The sequence below is a fragment of the Bubalus kerabau genome, chromosome 4 (genome assembly GCF_029407905.1).
Source record: "Bubalus kerabau isolate K-KA32 ecotype Philippines breed swamp buffalo chromosome 4, PCC_UOA_SB_1v2, whole genome shotgun sequence".
Lineage (NCBI taxonomy): Eukaryota > Metazoa > Chordata > Mammalia > Artiodactyla > Bovidae > Bubalus > Bubalus kerabau.
The window spans coordinates 127,696,344-127,722,270 of record NC_073627.1 but is presented as its reverse complement, the minus strand read 5'-3'; the positions used below and the strand labels follow the sequence as shown (position 1 = coordinate 127,722,270).

The window sequence follows — 25,927 nt, the reverse complement described above, 5'->3', positions numbered from 1 at the left end:
AACAAACAAACAAACACCAACTCTCAAATTAGACAGTTGAAAGTTGCCACTTGACCCTGCAATTTGCTGCAAGAAAAATACCAACAATGCCAATTCTCCCAAAGGGCTCTGTAGCCTCTTAACACACCTGTTTATTTTCTTGGGTGAGATGGTCCAAGAAAGCTTGTTTTGAGATGAGGAGACAAATTGTAGAGGGCAAAATGAGTGACTCAGATGCTTCCAGCCAATCAGCACTCAGGCTGGGAAGAGGCCTTAAGAATTCTGAGACTGTCTGCATCTCGCTGCACCCCAAAACCAAAGTGGCAAGTATGTTTCCAGGCAAGTGAAGTTGTTATAGGTCTGCCCTGGCAGTCAGGAACATTCTTGGGTTTAGCTGTCAGTACTTTCTCAGGATTTCTCTTGCAGGTCAGAAAACAGCCTTTGGCCTGTAGCTTGTGTTATAGTTTGAGGACAGATGGCTGAGTGGAAAATAAATATTTTGAAGTATGTCAGTGCGATTGTGACTTTCTGCTTACTCTTTCCCACCTCCTGGAATTTAAGACATTCTCTTGGATGGAGGGCATAACAGTTTTTAAACTTGAGAAGACTTGCTGGAGGCCAAGAGAAGTTTCAGGGCCAGGGGGTCTGGCAGCACCTTTAGAGACCATATCCCCCTGTTTATTCCTCATGCTCCCAACCATACCAGTTCATCCCAGCCATGGAGGCTGTGCGCATGGTATTCTTGTTAGAAAGTGATTTTAGGCAACAGGATGAGAATGAAAATGGAAAGGAAAAAAAAAAAAAAAAAACAACTAGAGGAGAGAGAGATAGAGAAAAGAGAAAGAAAAGAAACAGAAAAGAAATGGATTGATTCAAAAAGAGAGAAACAGAAAGAGAAATAAAGAAGATAGAAAGAGAAAGGAGAACGATATCTCAGAGCATTTCAGCATCAGACTTGGAGGGCCGAGGGATCTTCGATGTCTTCCTGGGAAGCCTTCTCATTGTACAGAGGTGGAGAGAGAGAGAAAGGAGGCCCTTTCTTTGTTTTTGCTGAGATGTCTTTGCTGAGCCGACATTTTGCTTGCTATTTGGAATCTTCTCAGAGCAAGATGCTGAGCCCTTCTCAGAGGGGACATCCAGATGCCGGGTCCTCATGTTCTGGTGCCCAGGAGCCCTCCACATCTTCCTTGGGGGACTGAAGGACACAGGGGCCCTCCCAGGCCCAGCCGGCAGCCTCCCGCGGCCCGGAATAGATTTGTCACTAGGTAGAGTGGCACTCGGAAGTTATGCGCCGCTCCGGTGCCTGGCCGTTTAAGTTGTCAACAATAAATTGGAATTTCATAGCTCATTATTTTCATAACTAAGAACCACAGTGGACAAAATGTCACTCTAATTAGAACTGCCTTTTAAGAAAGAAGTTCAGCCCTAAAACAGTGTGACTGGGAATTTCTGAACTGGGCTTGTTCCATCCACTGATTTTTTTTTTTAAATTTTTCGGTCACTGAAGAATTTGATGGGCACACACGGGGTGACAGATTGTGGAGAGCGTGTGGTGTGTGGTGGCCGTGGTTTTCAGAGGCTGCGTGGCGAGGCAGGCAGGGTCCCTGGGGCAGTCCGAGTCATCTCAAGAAGGTGGCGGTCTGCCAGGAGTATGGCATTCAGTCCACAGAGCTCAAGGCTCTGGAGGGGCTCAAGAGGGAGAGCCCAGTGGCATGTGAGACCCATTTAAATCCATCCAGAAAGCTGGGCTGTTGTCTTCTTTCACTGAAGCCTGGCTGGGAGGTTCATGCCAGTTGGAATTGGGTGGTATGTTACATAGTAATAAACACTCAGCGGATTTTAATCCACAACACATGCTCTTTCTGTTTTGCAAAGCTTTTTCTTAACCACTCTGCATTTCTGTCTTCATGACGGCACTGCAAGGCAGGCCAGGCAAACATCCTCCCCTTATTATACAAATGGGATAACTGAGGTCCAGAGAGGCTAAGTGAGTTGATCGGGGTCACACTGCGAATTAGTATCAGAGCCACTGACTGGCATCTACACCTCTTTACTCTCAAACTAATGCTCCTTGCACCAAACCACGCTGTGGGTTAGTGGCTATTGTTCGTCTTGTTGTGTATAAGTCCTGTGTGGCTGTTTTGCTGAGGTGAAAGGGTGGTTATTGAGATGAAAGGGTAGTCAGATCCTCACTTGACACAGTTGCCAGTTGGGGTTTTCTGGAGTGTCAGGGCTGGCTTCTAAGTGCCTGGACTATGCGTCAGACAAAAGGAAGACCTCCTGTGTCAGGATCATAGACTTGTACGGTTGGCAGTGCTCAAATGGGATGGAGAGAGAGTCCTGGGCACTGCAACCCCCAGCCATGCAAGCGGGGTGAGTACTGGGGGTGGTGAGGGCTACATCCTGCCACCCTCTCAGAGTTTCTGCATGGATTTTGCAGTCCCATTGGGCTAACATATTTTGAGCACGGGGTGTTCTATGTGTCAGAACCCCCATCGCAAGACAGTGTGTGTCCTAACAGACCCTCTGTGACTATAGATGGAGTGAATAAGAGACATGCACATGAAAATGGCTGGTAAACAGTAGAGCTGTCTGTAATTTCAAGGGATCTTTATTATTAGTACTAGTGTCAATTAATTTTTATAACTAAAGCAGCAGCTTGTTCTAGTGGGAAGAGAACTGGATTCAGAGTCAGGTTTGAAAGCCTGGGACTGTTTCTAAGTTCCACAAGGGGGTTGGGCAAGGATTTAATCTTCTGATCATCGGTTTTCCCTTTGATTACATAAAATCTTGCTGGCCTCTCAGGACTGTGAGAATCAAGATAAATCGAGGAAGACTCTGTAAACTTTAAGGCACTGCGCCTGAATAATGAGATGCTGTGTTGTAGTAACAGATAATTTTCGTTGTAAAATTGAAAGGATCTGCTGAATCTGCCAAGATTGCTGTGTGCTGTGATTTAGATACTTTTTAGACTTCTGGCAAAAAAAAGTATTTTCTTGGATATTTCTAAAAACCTGTTTGTGACTAATAGACTTTTAGCAATTATAGAAAGAGGGAGCATAGATTGAGTTTTGCTTTATGGTCCACAAATTTGTACATGACAGTCTTCTCACTAGAAAATAAAATTTGTGCATCCATATCACTGTTCCCAAATGGTTTCTTCTGTTTCTAGAATATTCGCTAACTTGGCCCTAACCAGACTTACTCAAGATGAGAATTTCAGCATCTCTTTCAATGGAACCACTCATTGTCCTGTGTTATCTTTCCTACCCATCATAGACCCACCTTTGCTTATTGTAAACTCTTGTTAGGTTTAAATTTTTTCAGTCATCTCTAAAATGTCTTGTTTATTAAAAAAATTTTTTTCCCAAATACAAGATAATCTCCTTTTCAAGAGGAAGTCAAAAATTCCTCTGTAAATATTGAGAGAGACATCCAGTGAAGGCTCAGATTCAGAAAAGGAATCAAGTAATTTTTTTCCCCTGAAATGATCTTTCATGGCACTCTTCTCCCTGGTTTCGGTTTTACTGTAAAACCCTGACATCCTATTTGCGTTAACGAGAAAGAGCTGATAGCATGGAAATGTCCTTAGAAACAGCGATTTACCTCAGAGGAGGTCCCTGGAAGAGCTGCAGTGACTTGTGGTTGGTTGTTTTTTTTTTTTATTGCTTGCGTTTTGACTTATGTGTAACTCATATTGCCAGTTAATTCTGGAATCTGACATTCTTTTAAATTTTATGCCAGGGTTATTGTTTTTCTCTTATAGAAAAAGAAGTTAAGCAGGTGAGCCTGCTAGGGAATGGGATAGCCGACGAAAGAAACGCACAAGGCAACTTTCTGGGGAAATTTTAGCTCAGAAGGCTGGGCCACAGTCCTGGTTTGGCCCTGGGTCTTGGGTGACCCTGGGCAAACCATGTAACCTCTATGGGTCTGTTTTATATCTGTAGATGGAGACCTGTTTGTATAATCATTCACGCATTCAGCCATTCAAAACTGAATGTTGTACTTTAGAAATTAAAAATTATGTGTTTTAGAGGTGTTGTGGGGATCAAATGGGAAAACCAATTGGAAAGTTTTCTGTGAATTATCAAATGGTAGATAAATGTGACAATTAATTAATTAAGGCTGAGCATTCTGACTAGTGCTATCCAATGGAAATGTAATGTAAGCCATGTAGGAGGTTTAAAGTTTTCTAGTCGTACATTAGAAAAGGAAAAAGTGACAGGTACAATTACTTTTAATTGTATACTTTATTTAATCCATATATTAAAAAGATGATCATTTCAACATATAACCAATGGAAAACACATTACTGAGATTTTGACTTCATTTTTGTACTAATTTTTGAAAACCTGATATGTATTTGATGCTTAGAGGACATGTCAATTCAAACAGATCACTTTCCAAACGTTCAAAAGCCACATACATGGCCAGTGGCTACATATCAGATAACACAGATCTGGGCATTTCCTGGACAGAGTAGTCCATTATTTTGTTACCAATGTCCATTTTTCTGGTTTCTCATGGCTAAACTCCTTTCTCCTTGGGTCGTAGGTATTATGAGACAGGGAGCATCAAGCCTGGGGTAATTGGAGGATCCAAACCAAAGGTCGCCACACCCAAAGTGGTGGAAAAAATCGCTGAGTATAAACGCCAAAATCCCACCATGTTTGCCTGGGAGATCAGGGACCGGCTGCTGGCGGAACGCGTGTGTGACAATGACACAGTGCCCAGCGTCAGTTCCATCAACAGGTGAGTGGCTGGTGCCTTTGGGAAGCTGAGGGTCTGGGTGGGGTGGGAATGCTGGTGGCTATGCACGTGCCTTTCCTGAAGATCTGGTCTCTCCTTTCACCAAGTCCCCACAGGCATCATCAGTCAGGAGGGATGTGCACAGGGCTGGATGGGTCTTTCTATCACTCTTCTCTCCAAAGTAGGCAGAAGTCCTAAGCCCAGGGAGAGGAGGCTATGCCAGCACCTGGCTGCTGCAAATTTTTCTGACTCCGGTGTCATTTCCATTACTCCCTCCACTACCTGTCTCTGCGTGTGGAGCACTCAACAATGAATTGTCCCGTTAGGTCTTCACAAACGTCGCTTCCTTGCAAGCCAGTCCCCAAGGTTAGCAATGGCCCGCCTCAGAGCTTCCCAGGAGGAAAATCTTTGCCTCCAGTTTGGGCAGAGGTTGAGACACTGAGTGTGGGGAACAGAGCCTGGACTTGCAGTTGGGAGATTTCAGCTCCCTTCAGATTTGTCAGGCCTGCCACAAACTCAGAGTGTGACCTTGACAAGGCTCTTCCTCTCTCTGAGAGCCCAGGATCTGGTGGTACTGATATGGGTCTGTAATTTCCAAGAGTGACATCCAGGATGCTAAGATGCTGTGCAGTTAGGGGGTTGCCTTCTCCTCAGTTGCCCTGAATCTCACCCTTGGACAGAAAGAACCAGAGAGATACATTAAGTACCAGGCAGAGGATCTTCTTGGGAGGGCTTTCTTTTATCCAGTCTGGTCCAGAATACATCCAACGGAGCTTTCAGAACTGAATTCCTGAAAGAACGTTTTCTATTGTAGGAGGTGTGGTCTCAACTCCATTGAAACCCATAGAGTCAAGGATGTAGTTGTGAGATGACAGAAATGATGGTTCTCTAAACCCCACAAAGAAAAGCGAAGCCAGCAGACTGAAAACCTGAACAGTTCCCATTTCTCTAAGGTCATGCCCTGCTCTTGCCAGTGCAGAGCCTGCCTGGGCACAGGGGACCCCTGCAGCAAAATGAGGTGGTCAAACCAGACCATTTCTAAGATCCCCTCTGGTCCTGACAGTTGTTGATTCCATGATGATTCAAATGCACAGAATCACCGTGTGAATGTTCATGTTGGTATTTAGAGTCCTGCTATCTCATAAACCATTAGCCTGATTTTTTTCTCTCAGTGAACCTTTACTTTGGCTCTGACATCCCACAAGGTACCACGAAGAGCGAGAGGAAACAGACATACGATCTATCTCTTAGTTTCTGTTCTGGAGGGGCTCCTTGTCTATGGAGGGGTTCTAGCTTTCACTGAGGGGTCTGGACAGCCTGACAATAGGCACAAAATTGCTGGAGAGGTAGCAATTTTTGTGGTGGGTTTGCCGTGCCATATGGCGCTAAGTCGCTTCAGTCACTGTCCGACTTTTTGGGACCCTGTGGATGGACTGTGGCCTGCCAGGATCCTCTGTCCTTGGGATTCTCCAGACAAGAATACTGGAGTAGGTTTTTAGGGGGCTTGTGGGGGAATAACTCCAGTTCTTTCTGGAGGGTGTCTGTATGCTTTTAGAGTCCCCTACTTCCAGCTCTTTGAAAGTTTTCCATGACACAAGGCAACGTGACTTTTCCCCCTTACCTGTGTCTCCAAAAACCTTAACATGGAGTGAGGCGTGAGCTGCTCAGAGTGGTGAAGGAGCAGAGCAGTTTCCGTAAAACTGGTGGTCAGGCTCTGGGGACCCAGAGACTTTTCAATCTAGGTTACACAGGTGGTTTCAAAGATAACTCAGGTGGCCCGTGGAGGTCATAAACTCCAGTGCCGACGTGGAGCCAGGCAGGTGGTGCCATGGGGGCAGTGGCTCAGCTATAAGGCAGCCAGGAAGGTTGGGTCTGTGCAAACTAGGAACACAAGCTGTATTGAAGGGGCAGTTGTCTCTCGGCTCCAACTGAAAGCCGCTGGGCATGTGGGCCCAGTGGTAGCCCGATTTTTTCCGTTCTTAAAGAGAATCCAGAAACTAGCCCTTGTTTGCGTACGTGTGTGTGTGTGTGTGTATGTGTGTGTGTATGAAATCTCTATACCTTTAAACAGTGGCAACTAATGTCAATGAGAAAATGCCTTTGCAGGACAAGCACAAATCATTTGCTGGGCCTAGCTTCTATCTTCTGTCATACTGGAAGGAAAACTGTTTTTTGAATGTCCTTTAGAGAAATAAAACTAGCACGTCAAACCAATGATAGTGAACTTTACAAACTACCTCTCCCCAATTTGGTAAAGAGCTAATACTCCCTTATAAAATAAGTTTATTAAAATAAAAAAGTACGTTATTTGAAAGAAGCATATGAAGCAAGCCGAGCACAGTGATTACAGATGTGGTGAAGGTTGTAAACGGGGTACTTGAAGGAGTGTCCAGGGAAATCACAGCTCAGCGGGTGCTTTGTATCCCGAGTGGTGCTGTGGGGGGCGTCAGGCTGCTAGTTGCTGGGCCATGGCTAGCCTCAGGGCTCCCCGTGGTGTCCCAGCCCACATGGTGGCCCAGTGGCCCCACTGGTTGTGCCTCTAAGGGGCTTCCACATCTGTGATCTCCGACAGCCTCAAGGCTTAACTCTTTTGTGACAAGTATAGAAACTAAGGTCCACGATCTATTCACAGGGCACAGGAGTGCACAGGAACTATGACTTTGAGCTCGATGTGGGGGTGGAGCCCAGGGCCCCTGATGGGAAGAAAAGGGCTGTTTCTTTCCTCCACTCCCGGGTAGGACTCTGCCAGTGCAGAACTGAGAACTGAGGAACTGTGAGGAGAGAGACAAGGAGAAGCAAACAGTCATCCCCACTGCTTCCCACTCCCTTCCCCAGGCTTCCTCTGTGATCTATAGCCTTTTCCTGTGCTTCTTTCTGGGGCTCCTCCTGGGAGCACTCTCTGGCTCCTCACCACATTCTTCAATGAGAGCTCTTTGGTGTCTTTAGCAACAGACCGTGCAATGCAAATAAACTAAGGGCGGCAGGTGGGGAGGGGGGTGGCAGTCTTGTGTCTTGTGTGACTGCTTTCCCCTACCCACACCCCCACAAAGCCTGAGCCATCCCAGTACACGGTCTTATTTTCCATATAAAGATCCCACTGCATTCTAACAGATGTAGCTTCTAAGTAACTGTCTTGCAAATGTTGTGTAAGAGGTCCGTAGCTCCCTCTCCCAGCCCCTGCTTCCCTGGGAGGTAATGTCTCTCACTGCTCCACTACTTCAAACAGCTAGGGAGGGAGGGTGTGGCTGGATCGGTAGCTATTCTGGGGGCAACAGTGCCTTCTCCCCGCCCACCAGAAGTGTGTGAACTCCTGCTGGCTTCTGGGGATTCTGCCTGGGAAGCTATGACTGACTGGGGTGAAGCAACACTGAACCAGTTCTGCTGGGATTGTGGGAGATTTCCTGGGACACAAACCATCATGTTTATGTGACTTCTTAAGGATAAATACATGCTGGGATGCTCACAACCTGCAGGAAGGATGCTTGGAATCCAACCTGAGACAGTTGGAGGAGACTGTCCTAGAGCTGAGCCCAATGCCGGGGGTGAGGGGACAGATGGAGTCTTCCTTCTTTGTTTGTTCCAGTCCCATGGCTCTAAACTGAGTGGCACTCCCAGCCTAGAGGGGCAGCCCTATTTAGCTCCAGCCGTGGTTGTCCTGTGAGAATGTGGGCCAGTATTCTGGGTGTTCTGATTTTTCAGGAGAAGCTAGAAATTCATGTATTCATGTAAAGCTCCCAACTTACCAATATTGACAACTAATTCAAATGAAAATAAATGTACTCTGCAGGCCAAACGCACCTAGTCCAGCAATGGGTGTGGCCTGGGGATGACCCTTTATAAACTCTATTCTTCAGCCTAACTTGGGCAGCAAGTTCATCCCTTTCCTCTTTCTTCTCCATGTCAGTTGCAGGCTTGCCTGTCACCTGTGGGCTCTCTGCAGCTTGGCTGCTGTCTTGAAGCTTGGACCCTTGGTTTTTGCATTCTTAGTATAGCTGATGGCCCAAGATTCTTTCTGCACCTATGCACCAATGGCAATTTGATCAGTGCAGTAAACATGGGTATTTCTTCAGCCCTATAACCTCATTTCTTCTTTTAAGGCAACATGATTTTCTTTCAGTGGAATTTTGTATGTGGTGGTGGGGGCGGTGTGGTGGCTGGGGGTGTTAGTGACAAGACTTAGCCTTTCCAAGCAGTGAGGGTGATGTTGAAATGGGACCCTTGCCAATGTCTGTAATATCTAAAGTTGCTCAGACTTGGAATCTTTGGATTCTAGATGGATTTTGCATCCAGCTAGGCTTTATGTGTTATGTAGGAAGTATTTAGTCCCTCTGCTAAAGTCCCACCTCCTTTGAATGTGGCTCAAAGAAAAGTGCCCAGGCATGGGAGCTGATTTGCCATGTGATCTTGGGCAGGTCATTTGAACACTCTGGGCTTTAGTTTCCTTATTTGTAGGAATTCTTTGATTGTTGAGCTTCCTCCCCCATTGGACCATCTAGAATGATCCTATGGCATTCAAGGTCAGGCAAAGTAAAGTAGAGGCTATACCTCTTAGTACTGATTATGAATTAGCCCCAGTTGTCTCTGGTTTAGAAAAGTCCAGAGTGTGACTCTTACGGTGATGAGTCCTGATGTCAATTTTTTGTTTTTTAAGAATCACTCTAATTCAATTACAGTGTTGTTCTTCCAACTCCCATTTCTTCTCCATGGAAGATGATGCTCTTTGTTCTCTTCCTGGCAGCTGCTGCAGGCAGATGGGCAGAATCTCTGTCTCTGGAGATACCTTTGAAGGGTTCCCTACAGTTCAGGTCCCCCTGTAAAAGACAGCCCTGCCACAGCCTTAAAATAGGGTGTGGGGATGGCTACCTCCCCTCCCCAGCTCCCAAGGGGATCCCATGTGTTTTTAAGGCATTTGTGGAAAATATGAACCTTTTAAGGTTGAAGCTAGTCATTAATCTTTATGAAGATACCAATGAAAATAACAACAGCTAACATTTATCGAGAATTTACTATGCAGCAACCACTGGTCTAAGTACTTAATTAATTCTCATAACAACCCTATGAGGCAAGAATGATTCTTAGTCTCTTTTTTGCAGATGAAAAAATTGAGGTAGAGAAGTTAAGAAACTTGCCCAAGGTCGTGCAGCTGGCAGATTGTAAAACTGGTGTTCAAACTCTAGAAGTCTGGTTCTGGGACCTGCTTACCCCACTGCAGCTGCGGCTCAATGATTTATAACAACTGATTATGTTTTACCGACAATTTATAACTATTTTTAAAGAAAAATAAGGAAAATATAATTTTCTTTGCTTATGTACAAATTTAATGGAAAACAATGCTTTCAAAATTAGGACTTTATACTGGACTTCAATGGGAAATAGTTACAATATATTTTACTATATGTTTGTATATATATAAATCAAAATATAGATAAATATAGTTAGATCTTGCATCTCCATATATATTCACACATCTAGTGATATATATATAGACACAGACACATGTATACACAGAGAAGGTGACATACACAGACATCCCCAAATTAGGTCAGATGCTAGCTTAATTCCTGTAGAGTCTAAAAAACTGCCTCACTCCTAGGTCTTTGTTAACACATTCCCTGTTTGCTTAGTCAAAATAAGTGGTTTGAATATTGGAGAAAACAAATAAGCAAACACTGTGAGTATATTTGAGGCAAAACATTGCTGACTCGACAGAAAACAGCAAAAGGCCCTCTGCAGAGCTCAGGTGGCCTGGGCTTCAGAGAGCCCATGGCTGGGCTGCGGTGTGAACAGAAACGTCCATTCCAGGCTGTCAGCTGAGGATGCTGAGTGCCTTCCATGCCCAGCATTGAGCTGTGCGATCACAGAGAGCAGGGGCCAAGGCCTGATGAATTTTAGAAGAGGCATCTGCCATTTCTCTTCTCCCTTTCCTGGTGCACAAGCTGGAGACCAGTGCAGCCTGAAACGAACTTCCATAAAGAATGTTCTGAAATGTGAAAAAGTTTCTTATATAAAGCTGAGTGAACACAGCAGGACATAGAATTGTACACATGGTTTAATCCTGATTTAATTAAGAAAAAAATGGATATTTCCAAATGCACATAGGAAGGCGAGCATAAAGGAAATACACCAAAATGTGGTCTTAGATGTCTTCCTTATACTTGTCCAAATAGTCTACCATGAGCACAAAAGACTTTTATAATTAGGAAGCACTCTAGTAAATGTTCTTTAAAAGGTCACAGTTGGAGGATGGGATAGAACTTTTCTAAAGAAGCTGCACATTTTATTACCATCCACCCTTCTCCTAAGTGCCAGGGAAGGAATCTTCTTGCAGACCCCAAGTAACTTTTGGCCTGGCCCTGGTCAGCTGCTCCCTAGTGGCTCAGTTGGTAAAGAATCTGCCTGCAATCCAGGAGACGGGGGTTTGATCCCTGGCTCAGGAAGATCCCCTGGAGAACCCAGTCTAGTATTCTTGTCTGGAGAATCCCAGGCAAGTCAATCCCTGACTCCTTTGCAACCCCACGGACTGTAGCCTGCCAGCTTCCTCTGTCCATGAAATTTTCCAGGCAAGAATAGTGGAGCAGGTTGCCATTTCCTCCTCCAGGGTATCTTTCCAACCCAGGGATCGAACCTGCTTCTCCTGTGTCTCCTGCATGGAACAGAGGAGCCTGGTGGGCTACAATCCATGGGATTGCCAAGGGTCAGACATGACTGTGCAACTAACTCACTCTCACTTCACTTTGTTCAGCTGCTTTACAATGCATTGGGCTCAGGGGTCTCATGAAGGCCTCACGTGTTGTCCCAGCTGGAAATTTACTAAAAGCTCAAGGTTCTGCTGAAGGGCATCAGAGCTGCCAGGTAGCAAAGGGAAGGTGCCGCTGCTATTGACCATTTTATACACTGGGCTTTATGATAAGATTTTTTTTCTACAAAGGATGGATTAAAGTAAGCAAAGAGTGGTCTGTTCCAATTCCCTCATTGTACTGAGGGCCCCACAGTGGAATGGACTTGCCCAGGGTCACAATCAAGTTCGTCTTAGAACTAGAGCGAGGTCTCTGGGAAGACCATGCAGGACAACCCTGGCTCCAGCTCTGTAGAGCCTTTCCACTGTTTTGTGTAATTCAGGCTTCCTCTTAGCCAAGCCAAGCCAGAGTTAAAGTGGCAGCACCTTAGCCCTTTCCAGTTTTGTAACAACATTCACACTGCTCCCCTCACCCCCTTGATAATTTCTGATGTGTGTGTGTGTGTGTGTGCTCAGTAGCTCAGTCATATCTGACTCTTTTGTGATCCCATGGACTGTAGCCTGCCAGCCTCCTCTGTCCATGGAATTTTCCAGGCAAGAATAGTGGAGCAGGTTGCCATTTCCTCCTCTAGAGTATCTTCCCAATGCAGGGATTGAACCTGCGTCTCCTGCGTCTCCTGCATTGGCAGACAGATTCTTAACCACTGTGCCACCTGGCAGGGATGTTATTCTTCCTGTGGCTTTCTAAGGGAGAGAAACCAAAATGTGAGAGCTGCCAGGGGACAGGGAGGTCACCAGGTTCAGTGGCTTTATTCCATAAATGGAAGGTTGAGGTCCAGGGAAGGGAAGAAACTTTCTAACTTGCTCAGTGAGTTCCTGATGGAGCTGAAGCTGCTCCAAGAATAGGATGACTATTTGTAATATTAACACACCAATCTCTTCCTACAGAAGAGGCAGTTGAGGCCCAAAGAAGGGTGCCAGTTACCCAAAGACACCCAGGGAGGTAGGGGTCGAGCTAGAACTAACCTATAATTTTTCCAAACCCCCAGTTCCAGACCTGGATTTATAATCTGTCCCCACTTCCACGACCCAACTTGATATGGGTTTCTGGCATTGCTACTTGAGATCTCTTCTCCACTGTGATGGTAAATAGCATTTTTTTGTTTTTCTCAATTGTTCACAGGATAATCCGGACAAAAGTACAGCAGCCACCCAACCAGCCGGTCCCAGCTTCCAGTCACAGCATAGGTAAGAAGAACTTTTTAAAAAAAATTTAAAAATCTAATGGGCTCCAAGTACTCAAAAGAACTTTTAATCATTCTTATGGACAGATAATTCTGCATAAAACACTTCGGCACACGTACTAATGCGCCTTCTTTGTCATTCTCCAAGGGCTGAACCTGGTAAATGAATTTTATAAATACTGCTAAAAGGTTTTGAATTTTACTGATTATTATGATAAATAGCTTTCACCATGAGACAGAAAATTGAAATCTAAGCCAAAAAAAAAAAAATCCACTAATGGGGGTCTATAGAATGTCAGATAATTAAAGTAATAAATCAAGAAAGGGATACTTATTCATAACATTTTCTGCATCATTAGTCAGTAAGTAGTTTTGAATGTGTTTTTTTCTTCTACCAACCAGCCCTTCTACAATTCTTTGTGCACTTGCAGTCTTGAGTGAAGATGTGGCAAAACTTCCTAAACTTTCTTTCTCTCTCTCTTTTACTTCGATCTCGTTGCTCCGTGAACTGTCAAGAGCTGCCACTGGGGTTTCTGACACTCACGGGTGAAGTCTGACAGTGACCAAGGAGGGGAGTTATATTTCCTATTACTCAGGAATTCAGAAGTTTCCCTTGCTTTCCCTTCCCTGCAAAGATCCTGAGATGAAAGTGATGTGTTTCTACTCAAGGTGTATTATTTCTCCACCTGGGATAAGGGAAACACCTCTGGTTAGCTGGGAGAAAGCGTGAAGATCTCTGATTGCTTATGGTTGCCTCTTTGCATCAAAGTAAGACAGAATTCCTCCTTTACATAAAATAATTCTTCATTTAGTAATCCATCCAAAAAGCATTGGCTAAGTCCCTGCTATGCAACCTGTTGTGGAGACTAACATTATAAAGGGGGTAGGACAAAATCCCCCATTCTCAAGGGCTTCTTGGTTTAGTGGGGACTATCACAAAGAACCCAGGTTTCGACAGATGTTTTCAGACTTCCCTGGTGGCTCTGTGGTAGAATCCGCCTGCCAATGCAGGAGATGCGGGTTTGATCCCTGAGTTGAGAAGAGGGACAGAGGAGCCTGATGGGCTACAGTCCATGGGATCACAAAGGGTCAGACATGACTTAGCGACTGAACAACAACAACAATTACAAAGAGAAGTTTGCAAATACTGAGATCAGGCTCAAGAAGAAAGTACAGGGTGCTGTGGGAACAGAAGAGAGGGATGGACCAGCTGTGCTGAGCTGGAGTGAAGAGGATTGAGGGAAGTTTCTGGGGAAATATCTGTGTCTGAGATTTCATTTGCAGCTTTAACTATTTCAGGTCCTATAGCAATGACTACTAAGGGTGACTGATAATATTCTTTCAATTGGGTTAGAGGAATAATTCCACTTGACAGTCAGTGGAATGCCTAATCTCAGAAATTTGTATAAAAACCATATCTTATGTGTGTGCCGCCCCTACTAGTTTATAAACTTATCAAAGAGTGAGGAAATGGAAGCTTTAGAGAGATGAAATAACTAGCCCTCGGTCACATGGCCAGTAAGTGGAGAAGCCAGAATTGGAACCTGGGTCTTTTGAGCTAAGTGTGATCACAAAATATTGGAACAAATGTCATCAGCTCTGTCAGCAACGTGGTGAACCTTGGTTACATGTGGTTGTTGTTGTTTAAAGTATCAAATGACTTGTGATCTTCTTTCTTCCTCTGTTCTTTGCACCTTAACACAAAAAAGGTTGTGAGATTTGCATAAATCTATTTTGAGGCGCTTCTTCTGGTGAAGGAAAAGAGAAGTTAACGATTTCTACTTCTGTGTCTCCTAAGGAAGATCTAAAATCAAACTCAACTATGAGAAGAAAGCTCTGTTCCCCTTAGGTCTGGAGGGGCAAAAGCTGGATGTGCTCCAAGGAAAGCAACAAACAGCTTCTCAACGGATCACCTCCATCTCCAGTCCTTTCTTACGCTTTAGAGTCAAAAGCAGCTCCACCTGCCTCCAGCTAGTTACAGCCAAAGGAAATGTGCCTGAGATCGGTCTACAGGTTTTAATGAACTGAGAGAGAATTCCCACAGCCCAGAAATGGAAATTCAGCTGTACGGCTTGAGAGGCCCTTGAGGACCGAAAGGTCTCCCTCTTAGATTCTGGGGCCAGGAGTTAATGTGAAACTTGCTGAAACCTCCCCTCCCCCATTCTTATTCTTAAGAACTTAAATATTAATACCTCAGTCACAGTAAGTCATCGACCCATGTTTTGGGGCGGAAGAAATCTAGACTTTAAGCCAGACGACCCAAGGCTGAGCCCTGGTGCTACTGCTTATTAGTGAGATGACCTTGAGCCAATCACTTTGTCGTATGGAGGCTCAGTTTCCTCACTTGATAAATGAGAATGAATAATAGCATTCAGTTATTGCAAGCATCAAACGAAAAGTACATTATTCATGTGAAGCATATTATTGTTTTTTCATTATTCATTAGTGAGGAGCAGATTACTACAGGGCTTAAGACTTCAGTTCTTGGGTTCCAGTCACTGCACTGTCTCATTAGCTGTGTGACCTTGGGCAAGTCACTTACCTTCTCTGAGCCTTGGTTCCCTTACCTTTCCAGTGACCTAACTTATAAGTTTGTTCTCAGAATTAAATATGATAATGCAAGAATGCCTGGCACAGAGTAAGTTCTCAGAAAAGATTAACATTATTATACATCAATGTATATAGCATAGAGTATATTAATATATATATAATATATACATAAGACTTCCTTGGTAGCTCAGACAGTAAAGCGTCTGCCTACAATGCAGGAGACCCAGGTTCGATCCCTGGGTCCGGAAGATCCCCTGGAGAAGGAAATGGCAACCCACTCCAGTACTCTTGCCTGGAAAATCTCATGGACAGAGGATCCTGGTAGGCTACAGTCCATGGGGTCTTAAAGAGTTGGACACAACTGAGCAATTTCACTTTCACTTTTAATATTATATAACTAATATTAAATATTAAAATCCAGGTAAACTGGAAGGAGAAAAGACAGTGAGGAACTATTAAAAAAAGAGACAGTCTTCATTAGGTGCTTTGCTGGCTATGTGTGTGAGTGTGCAGATATTTATGTCTGCGTGGATGGGTGGATGTGTAAATAGGCAGTGAGCCTGCCTAAGTAGTAGGTTGGTTTTTTTAGCACTGGCTGGCTGTGGGCTCCAGCTCCCCAGTTTCTCTGCTCCATCCCCCTGCTTCCTGCATCCTTGGATAGGCTGGGTTTGAGTTCCTTTCACCGCTGTCAGTTCTCTTGGGAGGGGGCGCTCTTATCTTCCAGGTGTGGCTGCTGTTCTGGGGGAGGCATCCTTAGCACGCTCCCCACCCTCTCCGCTCGGTCCACCAAGCTGGTGTTGGGGGAGTGCCTTTGTTTTGGCCGGATTGTTGGGGCCCAACCTTCCTCCTCCCCGGAGCTGCCCCCTAGCCTCCTGCGGGGCCCTGACCGTCCTCTTCCTCTGCGCAGTGTCCACGGGCTCCGTGACGCAGGTGTCCTCGGTGAGCACGGACTCGGCTGGCTCCTCCTACTCCATCAGCGGCATCCTGGGCATCACATCCCCCAGCACCGACACCAACAAGCGCAAGAGAGACGAAGGTAAGAGACTCCGCGCGCCTTCGGGGATGGACCCACCGGCTCTGAGGTATCTGTATCCAGGCCCTTGGTCAGGGGCGGGAGCACAGATGACTGCTATGCGCTCCCCTTACCTGCAGAGCTCTGGAGGCGCCGGGCCCAGCCCCGACCTGACCCTGGGGGAAGGGGCTAAGCCTTCTGGGAGAGGACGAGGGGCCCGGCCGGGACTGGACTTCTCCCTGGCCTCCTCCCATCTTCACCCTTTGGAGGGAAAGGCAGTCCTGGACGAACCCCATGGCCTGTGCTTTGCCACATCTAAGAAGCCGGTCCCTTGGCAGATGTGATGCCCAAAGGCAGGGTGTGGGGGTATGAGCACAGTAGCAATGGCCCCTTTTGGGGGGACCCCTCGGGAGAGGAAGGATCTGGGCATAGTGAGAGGGGCACACCTCCTGTAGTAGGCTTAGCGAGTGGGGTCTCCCCCAGGCCTTCAGCGTGGTGCTGGGAGAGGGGTGGTTGAGGAAGTGAATAATCTCATCTCTGCCCTTAGGGCCTGGAAGGAAGGAGTGCAGGGGCCTCCCAGGGATTAAATAGATGTCAATCTTCCCTGTTGGTTTTTCTCAACCCTCAGTATGTTGCCCAGGCCTCCAGAACTGGCTGCCTCTGTCCCGAACACTGGCCCACCTTAACCCTGATCTCCTTTCCCTGGATGGGCTGCCAGTTTGGGCTGACATTACTGGGTCTGAGAGGAGGAATGACCCCCTGGGAGTCTGTAAAACCTCCGTCAGGAAAGGAAAGAAAAAAAAAAGGCCAGGGTCTAGGGCCTGAGAGCAGCGTGACAGAAATCTTGATTCAATTACTCAGTTCTTTGGCACAATTCCCCTTCTCAACTCCCTGTAAGGGGTGTATGTTCTGTGTGAGCACGTGCCTAAATACTTACGATCCGTAACTAGAAAACTGAGTCGGCCTAGCGGTGGATCCGCACGTGGTCCGTGTGTTCCAGGCCATGCAGGAGCTGGGCCCACAGCCTCTGTGTCGAGCTATGGGAGATGATCCACGGCTTTTGGAAACTGCTTCACCTCTTTCTCCCTGCTCCTGATGTCAACAGATGTCAGAAGTCTTTTACTTGGTGGCTTGCTGTGCCATGTTCCTGCAGGGGGCAGTGGGCCTACCATCTCTGTTGGTTTATGGGGCTGATGGTGTCATCTTTTCATTGTCACCTGGACTCACTGCAGTTGTGCCGAAGCTGGAGCCTGCTGTATTTGATCATGTGGAGGGGCGGGTATTTGAAGCTCCCTCAGAGGCTGAGGGATAGAGGCAGAGTTTTGAAGAGGAAAAAAAGAAAAATTGAGTTTGATGTTACCATCAAACACACAGGTCCTGAATTGGGGAGATTTTGTCACTGTGTTTGTTGAGTGCGCTAATGGCTTTTGGTCTCTGGGGAGTGGTCGCTCTAGCCTCCCAAGCTGCTTGAGAAAGTATAGAATGGTCAAGACGTGGGTATTGTTTGTCTACACTGCTCTGTGCTGGGCAGATCCTTCCTGAAGGCTGTGACCCAAAGTATTGACCTTGAAGAGGGACAGTGACAAATTGGGATGTGTCCAGATGGGGATAACCTGATGAAGAAGTATTTGGAGGAACACCTTAGGGCTCTAAGGATGTGTTGGTACCAAGAAGAGGCGAATGAGCAGGGCTGGATTGTTGCTTTCAAATATTTGGAGGGCTGACATGGAAGGCAAAAGGAATGAGACTCTGCTGTTTAGCTTCAAAGGCCAGTGTGAGGCAGATGCAGAAGAGATTTCAGCTCAGAGTACAAGTCTGCAAATATGAGAGTGCTCTAAGGCAAAAAGGGGCTGCCTTAGGAAGTAGTGAGTGCCCCATTACCAGAGGTATGTTAGTAGAGCCTAGGTGGCCATTTGCTGGGCTGCTGTGTAAGAGTATCAAGAATCAGATGCAGGGTTTGATGATCTTTCAGATCCTCAGTTTTGGAATTTATGATTGAGCCCTGATCCCCAGAAAAACTTGGGAGGTTATCCCGTCTGTGGTCTGGGGCTAAGGGAGAATGAGTTGATGGTCCTGAAAGCTTACAGGATTAGAGAGATTGAGAGACCAAGCAACAAGTAGAGCCCCCACCCACTCCCTGCCCTGCATCACTGAGGATGGTTGTGGCTGGGCAGAGAGGTGGCTGGAAGTGCCCTTGCTCATATCAGCAAACTGCCTGGGAGGAGTATAGTCAGGTGCTCCCCACTGTCCTTTCCATCCTCCCCCTATAGCTCTGAATCCTTGCATTGGATTTAGGAGGAATTGAGAGGTGGAGATTGCCACCCCTTTTTTATAGGGGAGGAAACCAAGGCCCCATGGAGTTCCATGATGTTGGCAAAGCCACAGAGCTGGTATGGCCAGGGGGTTGGGTGGGCTGAGGAGTGGAGAGAGCCCCTGAGGCTTCAGCTTCCTGGGCTGGACCAAGCCTGGGGATGGTGTGAGGAGGGTTTCAAGCAAAAGGGCACGGTCAGCAGGTTGGATGCTGCCAAGAGTGTGGTGAGAAAGTAACAATCAGTCACTGGGGAAACACAGGGGAAATGCTGGTGAACTGGGTTCTGGCCCATTGAGGCTGTGGGCCGTAACACCATTTTCCTGGGGAGCACTCAGCAGACTGAGTGAAGGGCCATGGGGCGAGACAGGCAATAAAGGGCCTAAAGGAAGACAGCTGAGGGTCCTCATCCCATTTTTCAGATGGGTGACTGAGGCTGCGCACAGTGGAGTGGCTTGCTCAACTCTGGTTCACAGTGTCCTCCCACTTGGACTTGGATTTTACCCTGTGGGCATTTCCTGGCTCTGCGCTCCTGCCCAGGGTTCAAGGCAGGGGTGGGTGATGGGAGAGTTCCATTACAGAGGACCTGGCCTCTAGACCTGGCAGGCTGGTGGGCAATGGTGGTAACCTAAAGTCCCTGTGACAGGCAGTGTGTGGGGTGACGCTGTGATGGGAGGATGCCACCAGAGCAGAATGGCAGGGCAGGGGAGGGCTGACATTGACCCAAAGAATCTGGGAAGGGTTCTCATAGAAGTGGCACTTTATGAAGGGAAAATTATTTTGCATGGCTGTTTTCAAACTTAAATGAATTAAAATCAAATAAAATGAAAATGTATTTCCTTAGTTGCACTTAGCCACATTTCAGTGGCTCAATAGCCACACGTCCCCAGTGTCTTCTGTACTGAATGACATGGCTTGAATACAAGTGCTTGGCACATTGTCATTGTTTAGTTGCAAAGTCACATCCAACTCTGTGATCCCACAGACTGTAGCCTGCCAGGCTCCTCTGTCCATGGGATTTCCCAGGCAAGAGTACTGGAATGGGTTGCCATTTCCTTCTCCAGGGGATCTTCCCGACCCAGGGACTGAACCCACGTCTCCTGCATTGGCAGGCGGATTCTTTACCACTGAGCCACCAGGGACACCCTGCTTGGCACATAGTAGGTGCTCAGTAAACAGTCCTCGGTAGAATGGATTGGTCATGTGCCTGTAGAGAGTTCACAGTGAAGATAGTTGTGGTGGGGGTGGGGGGAGTCTCTAGTCTCCTCAACCAGGAATGTTTCTGTTGGTTATTTTTGTCTTCCGTGGAAAGCTCAATTTGAGCAAAAAATTCTTTAGCAAAAACAAATAAGTTAGAATACTATTAGACCAGGGGATTGCAAGGGGCCTTTTAGACTAGAAATTCTAGGACTCTTCCTGGGGCATTTGCCTCCAAGACCAGCCTTGGGGACGTGGCCACTGTGTCCAAATCTCAGATGAACGGTTCTGCGGCTGAGGCAGCAGAGAAGGTCCATGGGGCCTCTGAGGGCAGAGCTGGGGTTGGCTAAAGGAAGCTACAGGGAGGCAGATCATGGCTCAGTGCAAGGAGTGGCTTTCAGACAAGAGCCAAGCTGGACCAAGGTTAGAAGCCTCAGCTTGGATAGGTAGTGAGCTCCCCATTACTGGAAGCATGAACAGGGTTGGGGGCAGAAGAGCCAAAGAAAGCATTCTGGTTTGGACTCTGTGACTTTTGAGGCCTGTTACAATCTGGGTGGCAAGTGCTCCTCTGACTGCCTGGCATTCCAAATTGGTTCTGTCTACTTGTTTTCCCTCCTGCTGTCTGACTCTGAGTCTGCCATCATGTGGGCTTGATTGGCCGGGGCCGCATCACCTGTTTCTATCCCCAGCCTGGCCTCCTGGCACAGGGACCCATGCACAGAGGGCTCAGGAGGCTTGTGAATGGCTGAGAGTCAGGCTGGGGTGCTGCCCAGGCGGAGGGGCAGCTTCATCTCTGGATTGGGCTGTCCTGAGGGCGTCCATGGAGAAAGCTGTGGCCTGGACCTGAGGAATCCTGCTGGGTGAGGGGGACAGAGCCCAGGGCAGTGCCTCTCTTCCGGGAAGGCCCCAAGGAGGTGGTGGTGGGCTGGACTTGGCAGAGCGGGCAGAGCTGTGAATAGCGGCCATGGGTGAAAGGGCAGCCCCAGACCCTCTGTTCCTTCCTGGGCCTTTGATCTCTGGTGGGGCCTCCTTCCGCTGTCTCCAGGGCCCCCATTCAGGTCCTCTCGACCTCCCCCTCCCCTCATCCCCCCAGTTTGAAAGGCCCTGAACACACCGAGGTCAGCCGAGTGCGAATCCCTTTCACTAGCTCAGGAAGCTGGCCAGTCCAGCACTGGTGTGGACTGTGGGGGCTGGAAGCTTCTTGTGGGGCAGTAGGGGGTACACTGCAGGTGGAGTTTCTGGGCCCTGGGCTGCCTTCTGGGGACAGAGGGCACAGGAAGAGGCCTGTCCCTTTGAAAAGATGCCGAGTCTAGCAGGACCCTCACGGGGAGTTTTAGGGGCATGTAGCAGGGAGCGGAGGCTCCTGTCATGACTATGTCCATCCCTTCTGACTCATCTCTGTCTTTGTGTCTCTCCCTGTGTCTTTTGTTTGGGCCTCGCTGCCTCTGTTTATGTCCTGTTTAAGGGACTTCCTCTGTGTCCCCTTCTGTCTCGTTTCAGCTCTCACTCTCTTCTTTTTCTCATATTCACTCTCTTCTCTCTTTCACCCTCACACTCACTCACCCTCTTTTCTTGTATGAGCTCTCTCTCTCTCTCACCAGCTCTTCTCTCTCCTTCTCCAGGGCCAACAGCCTCAGCTCAGACCTCCGTGGGAGCCATACTGGGGAGGGAAGGGGTTTCAGAAGTTCACAGACCACGAAGGGCCCCGGGGACCCTCTGACTTCAGCGCAGGCCCTGGCCTTCCTCTCCTTTACTGACGCTCAGACACTGTTGCTCCTGGGCTTGGGACCGAAGGCTGGAGCAGAAGGTTCAGAGACTCTGCTCAGATTCCCAGCAGGGAATGAGATGTGTGGAAAACCTTGGGATTTCTGAGTTGTAGGCACCCTTGTGACACCACCATTCCAGAGACTGGTGATCTCTGGAGAGCCCCCCGGCCCCTGCCTCAATAAAAAAGATGAGGTGTTAAGGCCAGGCCCCAGGCTCACAGGCCAGGGACCAGCTGGTTTGAGGACTCCATGTGGTGAAATCTTTGGCAAGTACTTAATTCTCTGAGCCTGCATTTTGTTATCTGGAAAGTAGAGGGGGCACATGTTTTGTGTGTTATTTTGAGGATAAAATGAAATCATTCCAGCAAAGGGTTTATAGCTCCAGGGCCTGGTGGAAGTTAAGATTTTAATAAATGGCCACTGAGGGAGACTGGGTCTTTGAGGGCGTGTGAGGCCGGTCACAGGCTGAGGGCAAGCAGGTTCCATCCGCGGTTCTATTTGGCAGCTGAAACTGGCTGACCTGCCCCCACCGACTTCCTGTTTGTAACTGTCTTTCCCTCTGGGCGCCAAGACTGAACAACAGCGCCCCCAGGTGTCAGCTGCAAAGGAAAGGGCCACTCATTTTCCTTTGCTTCCTTTTCTTTCCAGACCTTTAGCCCCCTTGATGGACGAATAAAAGGGTTAAGCCTCAGTCTTCCATGAAGTGAGGCCTTGGATATACAAGACAGTAGAGACCTCCAGGATGGAGGGAAGAAGGCAGAACACCTGGGCCTGAGATGGCTGGGCTTCCACGGGTTTGGGGTCACCAGCCCTTGTCAGAGCTGGAAGGCCCTTGGAGAGCATCTGGGACATGTCACCCTAGTCATCATTCAGATGGGAAAACAGGCTTGAAGAGGAGAAGGGGTCTGACCAGGTCACACAGTAAAAACTCAGGAAACCTAGAGGGGCAGAATGAACTCCTGAGAACATCCTTGGTACCCTACTGCCGTTTGATGGGCCAAATCTTAGTTTATCTCCCCTTTCCTCCACTAGTTGGAGGAAAGCTCAGCCCATTAGCTGCTCCCACCGTTGAAAGCCATCAGCAGCCCTGACCTGACCCCATTAGCCTATCACTCCTGGGCCTCAACTCTTGACAATGAGCCCTGACCTTCCCTCTCTGGTCTCCCGTTCCTCCTCCCCATCCCTCTGGTTCTTCTGTCCCTGCACCTTCTCTGAGCTCTTCTGTCTCTGGGCCATTATCCAGGCAAGGCCCTCCACCTGATATGCTGTCCTTAAGGCTGGCCTGTTGACCTGGCCTCGTTTCCAGAGTCAATCCAGCCCCTGGGGGATTTTTCAATGGGTCATTGGTGCCTCACTACTGGCTGAGGCCCTTGGATTCATCCAGACCAGCATGCCACTTTGGAGACCAGACAGACTCTGCAGAGAGAGAAGGAAATGACCACCACTTTGTCTTGGCCTCTCCTGGGGCTTCAGCAGGGCAGGTTCCCTCCTTGCCCTTCACAAGGTATCCCCCTCATGTACCCTCAAGCAGGCCATGCAGGGGGCCCTTCCCCGAGTGCTCTTTTTGTCTGGGCAGGGGCCTGGACCAACATGTTTGCTCAGAGAGCATCACTTTGAACACAACTGCCAGCCTGCTAGTCATGCTTTACTTGGCTTGTCCTGTATTTAAAATGATTTTGAATTAGCTACTGACATTTAAAAACAAGGATATTTCCCATAGGGTGTCTGGCTTTTCTTGGGGAAAAAAAAATCAGGTCTGGCAACACTGGGCAGGCTTTTCCACACGGCAGCAATGGTCAGGGGCTCCTGGGCCTGGGGTCCTCAGACTGCTCCCTACTCACCTTGCTCATGATATTTGCGCTCTTTTTTTCTCTACCTGAATGCCTTTGAGCTTCTGGAGTCCTATTTTGGATTCTGCAGAACAAGTCTGGTTGAGTCCAGCCTATGGCAGCTAAAGTCTGTGGGAGGCAGGGCACTGACCGAGCTGGGTGGGGCTGTGCACGTGTGTGTATGCGCGTGTGCATGTGGTCAGGAAACTGGCCACCTCTCAGGCCAGAGGTGGGTGAGGCAGGAGAGGCAGTAGGGCAGGGCCAAGAAGTTCCACCCCCTTGGCAGCTCAGAACAGTGAGATTGGGGTCATCAGCCCACATCTGCCAGGTAGGGTAGTCCAGGCACAGGGAGGCACTTAGTGGCAGTGATGCTAAGGACCCATCTCCCAGCCTGGCTGGCCACTTTCCTGTCCTTGCCGCCTTGCAGTCATTGGCACCTCAGCTGAGCCCCAGGAGGACAAGTGTCTGAAGTTTCCTTGGTAAAGCAGGGGACTTGAGGCCAGGTGGTCAATTGGAGGGGCTCCTTGGGCCTTTCCCTGGTGCATGGGGTCTGTCCCTTGGGTGTAGGGGTCAGGTTTCAGTTCCTCCTGGCCCCTGGATCCCCGAGTTTCACTTTGATTCAGTGAGTGAGAGCCCTCGTGAGAGCCGACTCCACTGAACACCCTCCCCCAAACCCTGTTTGCACACCTGCTTTACCCAAGCTCCCCCTCCCCCCACCAGCTTTTCCCACGGGGCTGTGCACTGGTGCCATAGGGAGCCCTGGGGGATGTAAAGGGCAGGGGGGCACAGTGTGAGTCAGCTCTGGGGTCAACCAGAAGGACAAGTGTGGGTCAGCAGTGGAGGGGACAGCAGAGGAGATGGTCTCATTCATGGCGGGCAGGCTCCCTGCTGGGGCCATCTGGAGTCCAGGGTGGTGTGAGTTTGGCTTTCTTCCCCACCCCGCATGCCCTGGTCCCCTGCGAAGCAGAGGATCTATGGTTCGTGCTCTCTGCCTTTGGAATATGGTTAATCCTTGGCCGCACAATCTGCAGTTCCGGATTTCAAAGAGCTCCAACTACCAGAGGCTCATGAGACAGGGGAGGGACCCTGGAGAAGGGAGCCTGGGGCTCTGCGTTCCAGTCCTCATTCTGTGGCTAACTTGCTGGTGACTTTGGGGAAATCCCTGTCTCTCTTTGGGCCTCAGTTTCCTCATCTAAAACATGGGATCAAGGTTCTCTTCAGTACCAAGATTCTGAGCTTCTGGTCCCATCTCGAGTCCTCTTGGCCTTATTTCAGACACATGGTTCTCCAACTTTCAGTCTTGGAACCTCTTTCAACTCTTAAAGACGTTCAAGGACCCCAAAGAGCTTTTGAATTTATGTGGCTTAATTAAAGTGGACAAAGTTTTAAAATATTTATTAATTCATTAAAAATGGCAGTAATAAACAAGTAACATAAAAACATGTTGTTTGAAATAAGAAAGAATTATATTTCCCAAACCAAAACATTTGAAACGACACTGCTTTATGATTTTTGCAAATCTCTTTAGTATCTGTCTTAATAGAAGACAGCTGGATTCTCATAGTTGCTTCTGTATCCAATCTGTTGTGGTATCACACATCTTAGAGCCTCTGGAAAAGCATCAGAGTGAAGAAGGTCGATAACAACTTTGTATTTTTATAGAAATAGCTTTGAACTCACAAACCCTTTGAAAGGGTCTTGGGGATCACTGAAGGTGTCCCTGGCCCAGACTTTGAGAATCTCTGCTTCAGGCTGCTGCAGACTCTGAGCTTATTTATCATTTGTACAGAGAGGGAGGACAGTTAAGTGGTTTTTATTAAAAGAAAGGTGCCGTCAGTTTCTCCTGTTCTTTTTTCCTGAATGCAGTGGGAACCATGGTGGCAGGCCTCTGAGCTGGGGGGTGGAGTGACAAGACTTGCTGGGCTTTGGAAATTGTCCTCTAGCAGATGGGGATGTGCAGGGCATCTGGGTCCTCTCCCAACCTTGAACTTCCACAGAAAGGCACAGCTGTGGAGGCTTTCACTTCCGGCGGATTATCTATAGGGTTTGAGGTCTGATCTCTGTCCATCAGGCTTCCTTCAGGGCCAACAACAGCTACCTAGTGCTCTCCAAGGGCCAGGGAAGTGGATGTTTGGGGAGCTAACCGCATCTCCCCATCCCAGCTGAGCTCTGTACCCCATTCAGGGCAGACCCTAGGCATAGTTTTGGTGGGAAAAACCACAGCAAATAATGTTGATTAGGAATGAAACAAAATAACATGAAATAAAGAAATAAATTTGGTATTTATCTTGCCTCCTAGCCTTTGAGGAAAAGCAGGTATGAAAGACAATTGAAAAAAAGGGAGACATTTTTTTTTTCATTCCACCGGGGCTTCTGAGTTTCTGCAGAATGCCAGTGGTGTGTGTGTGTGTGTAATTTCACTTTGAAATTTCCAATTTTCATTGGCACAAGTTTATCATTTGCATTATGCCTTCCTTGGGCTAATGGACTAAAATGGAGGTGAGGGAGAAAAAGAGAATTTCCCGAAGTCACTTAGGAAGAATTGAAAAATGCCAGA

General features: G+C 47.8%; 1 protein-coding gene across 1 annotated transcript in view; it reads left to right on the top strand.

Annotated features, from left to right (window-relative positions):
* The window catches only part of PAX5 (paired box 5), a 170,977-nt gene that overhangs the window by 5,278 nt on the left and 139,772 nt on the right, over nucleotides 1–25,927 (top strand). The window contains exons 3-5 of the mRNA XM_055579721.1: nucleotides 4,534–4,731; nucleotides 12,648–12,712; nucleotides 16,166–16,294. Of these exons, the coding sequence (XP_055435696.1) occupies nucleotides 4,534–4,731; nucleotides 12,648–12,712; nucleotides 16,166–16,294 (392 nt within the window). The remainder of the gene's footprint in view (nucleotides 1–4,533; nucleotides 4,732–12,647; nucleotides 12,713–16,165; nucleotides 16,295–25,927) is intronic.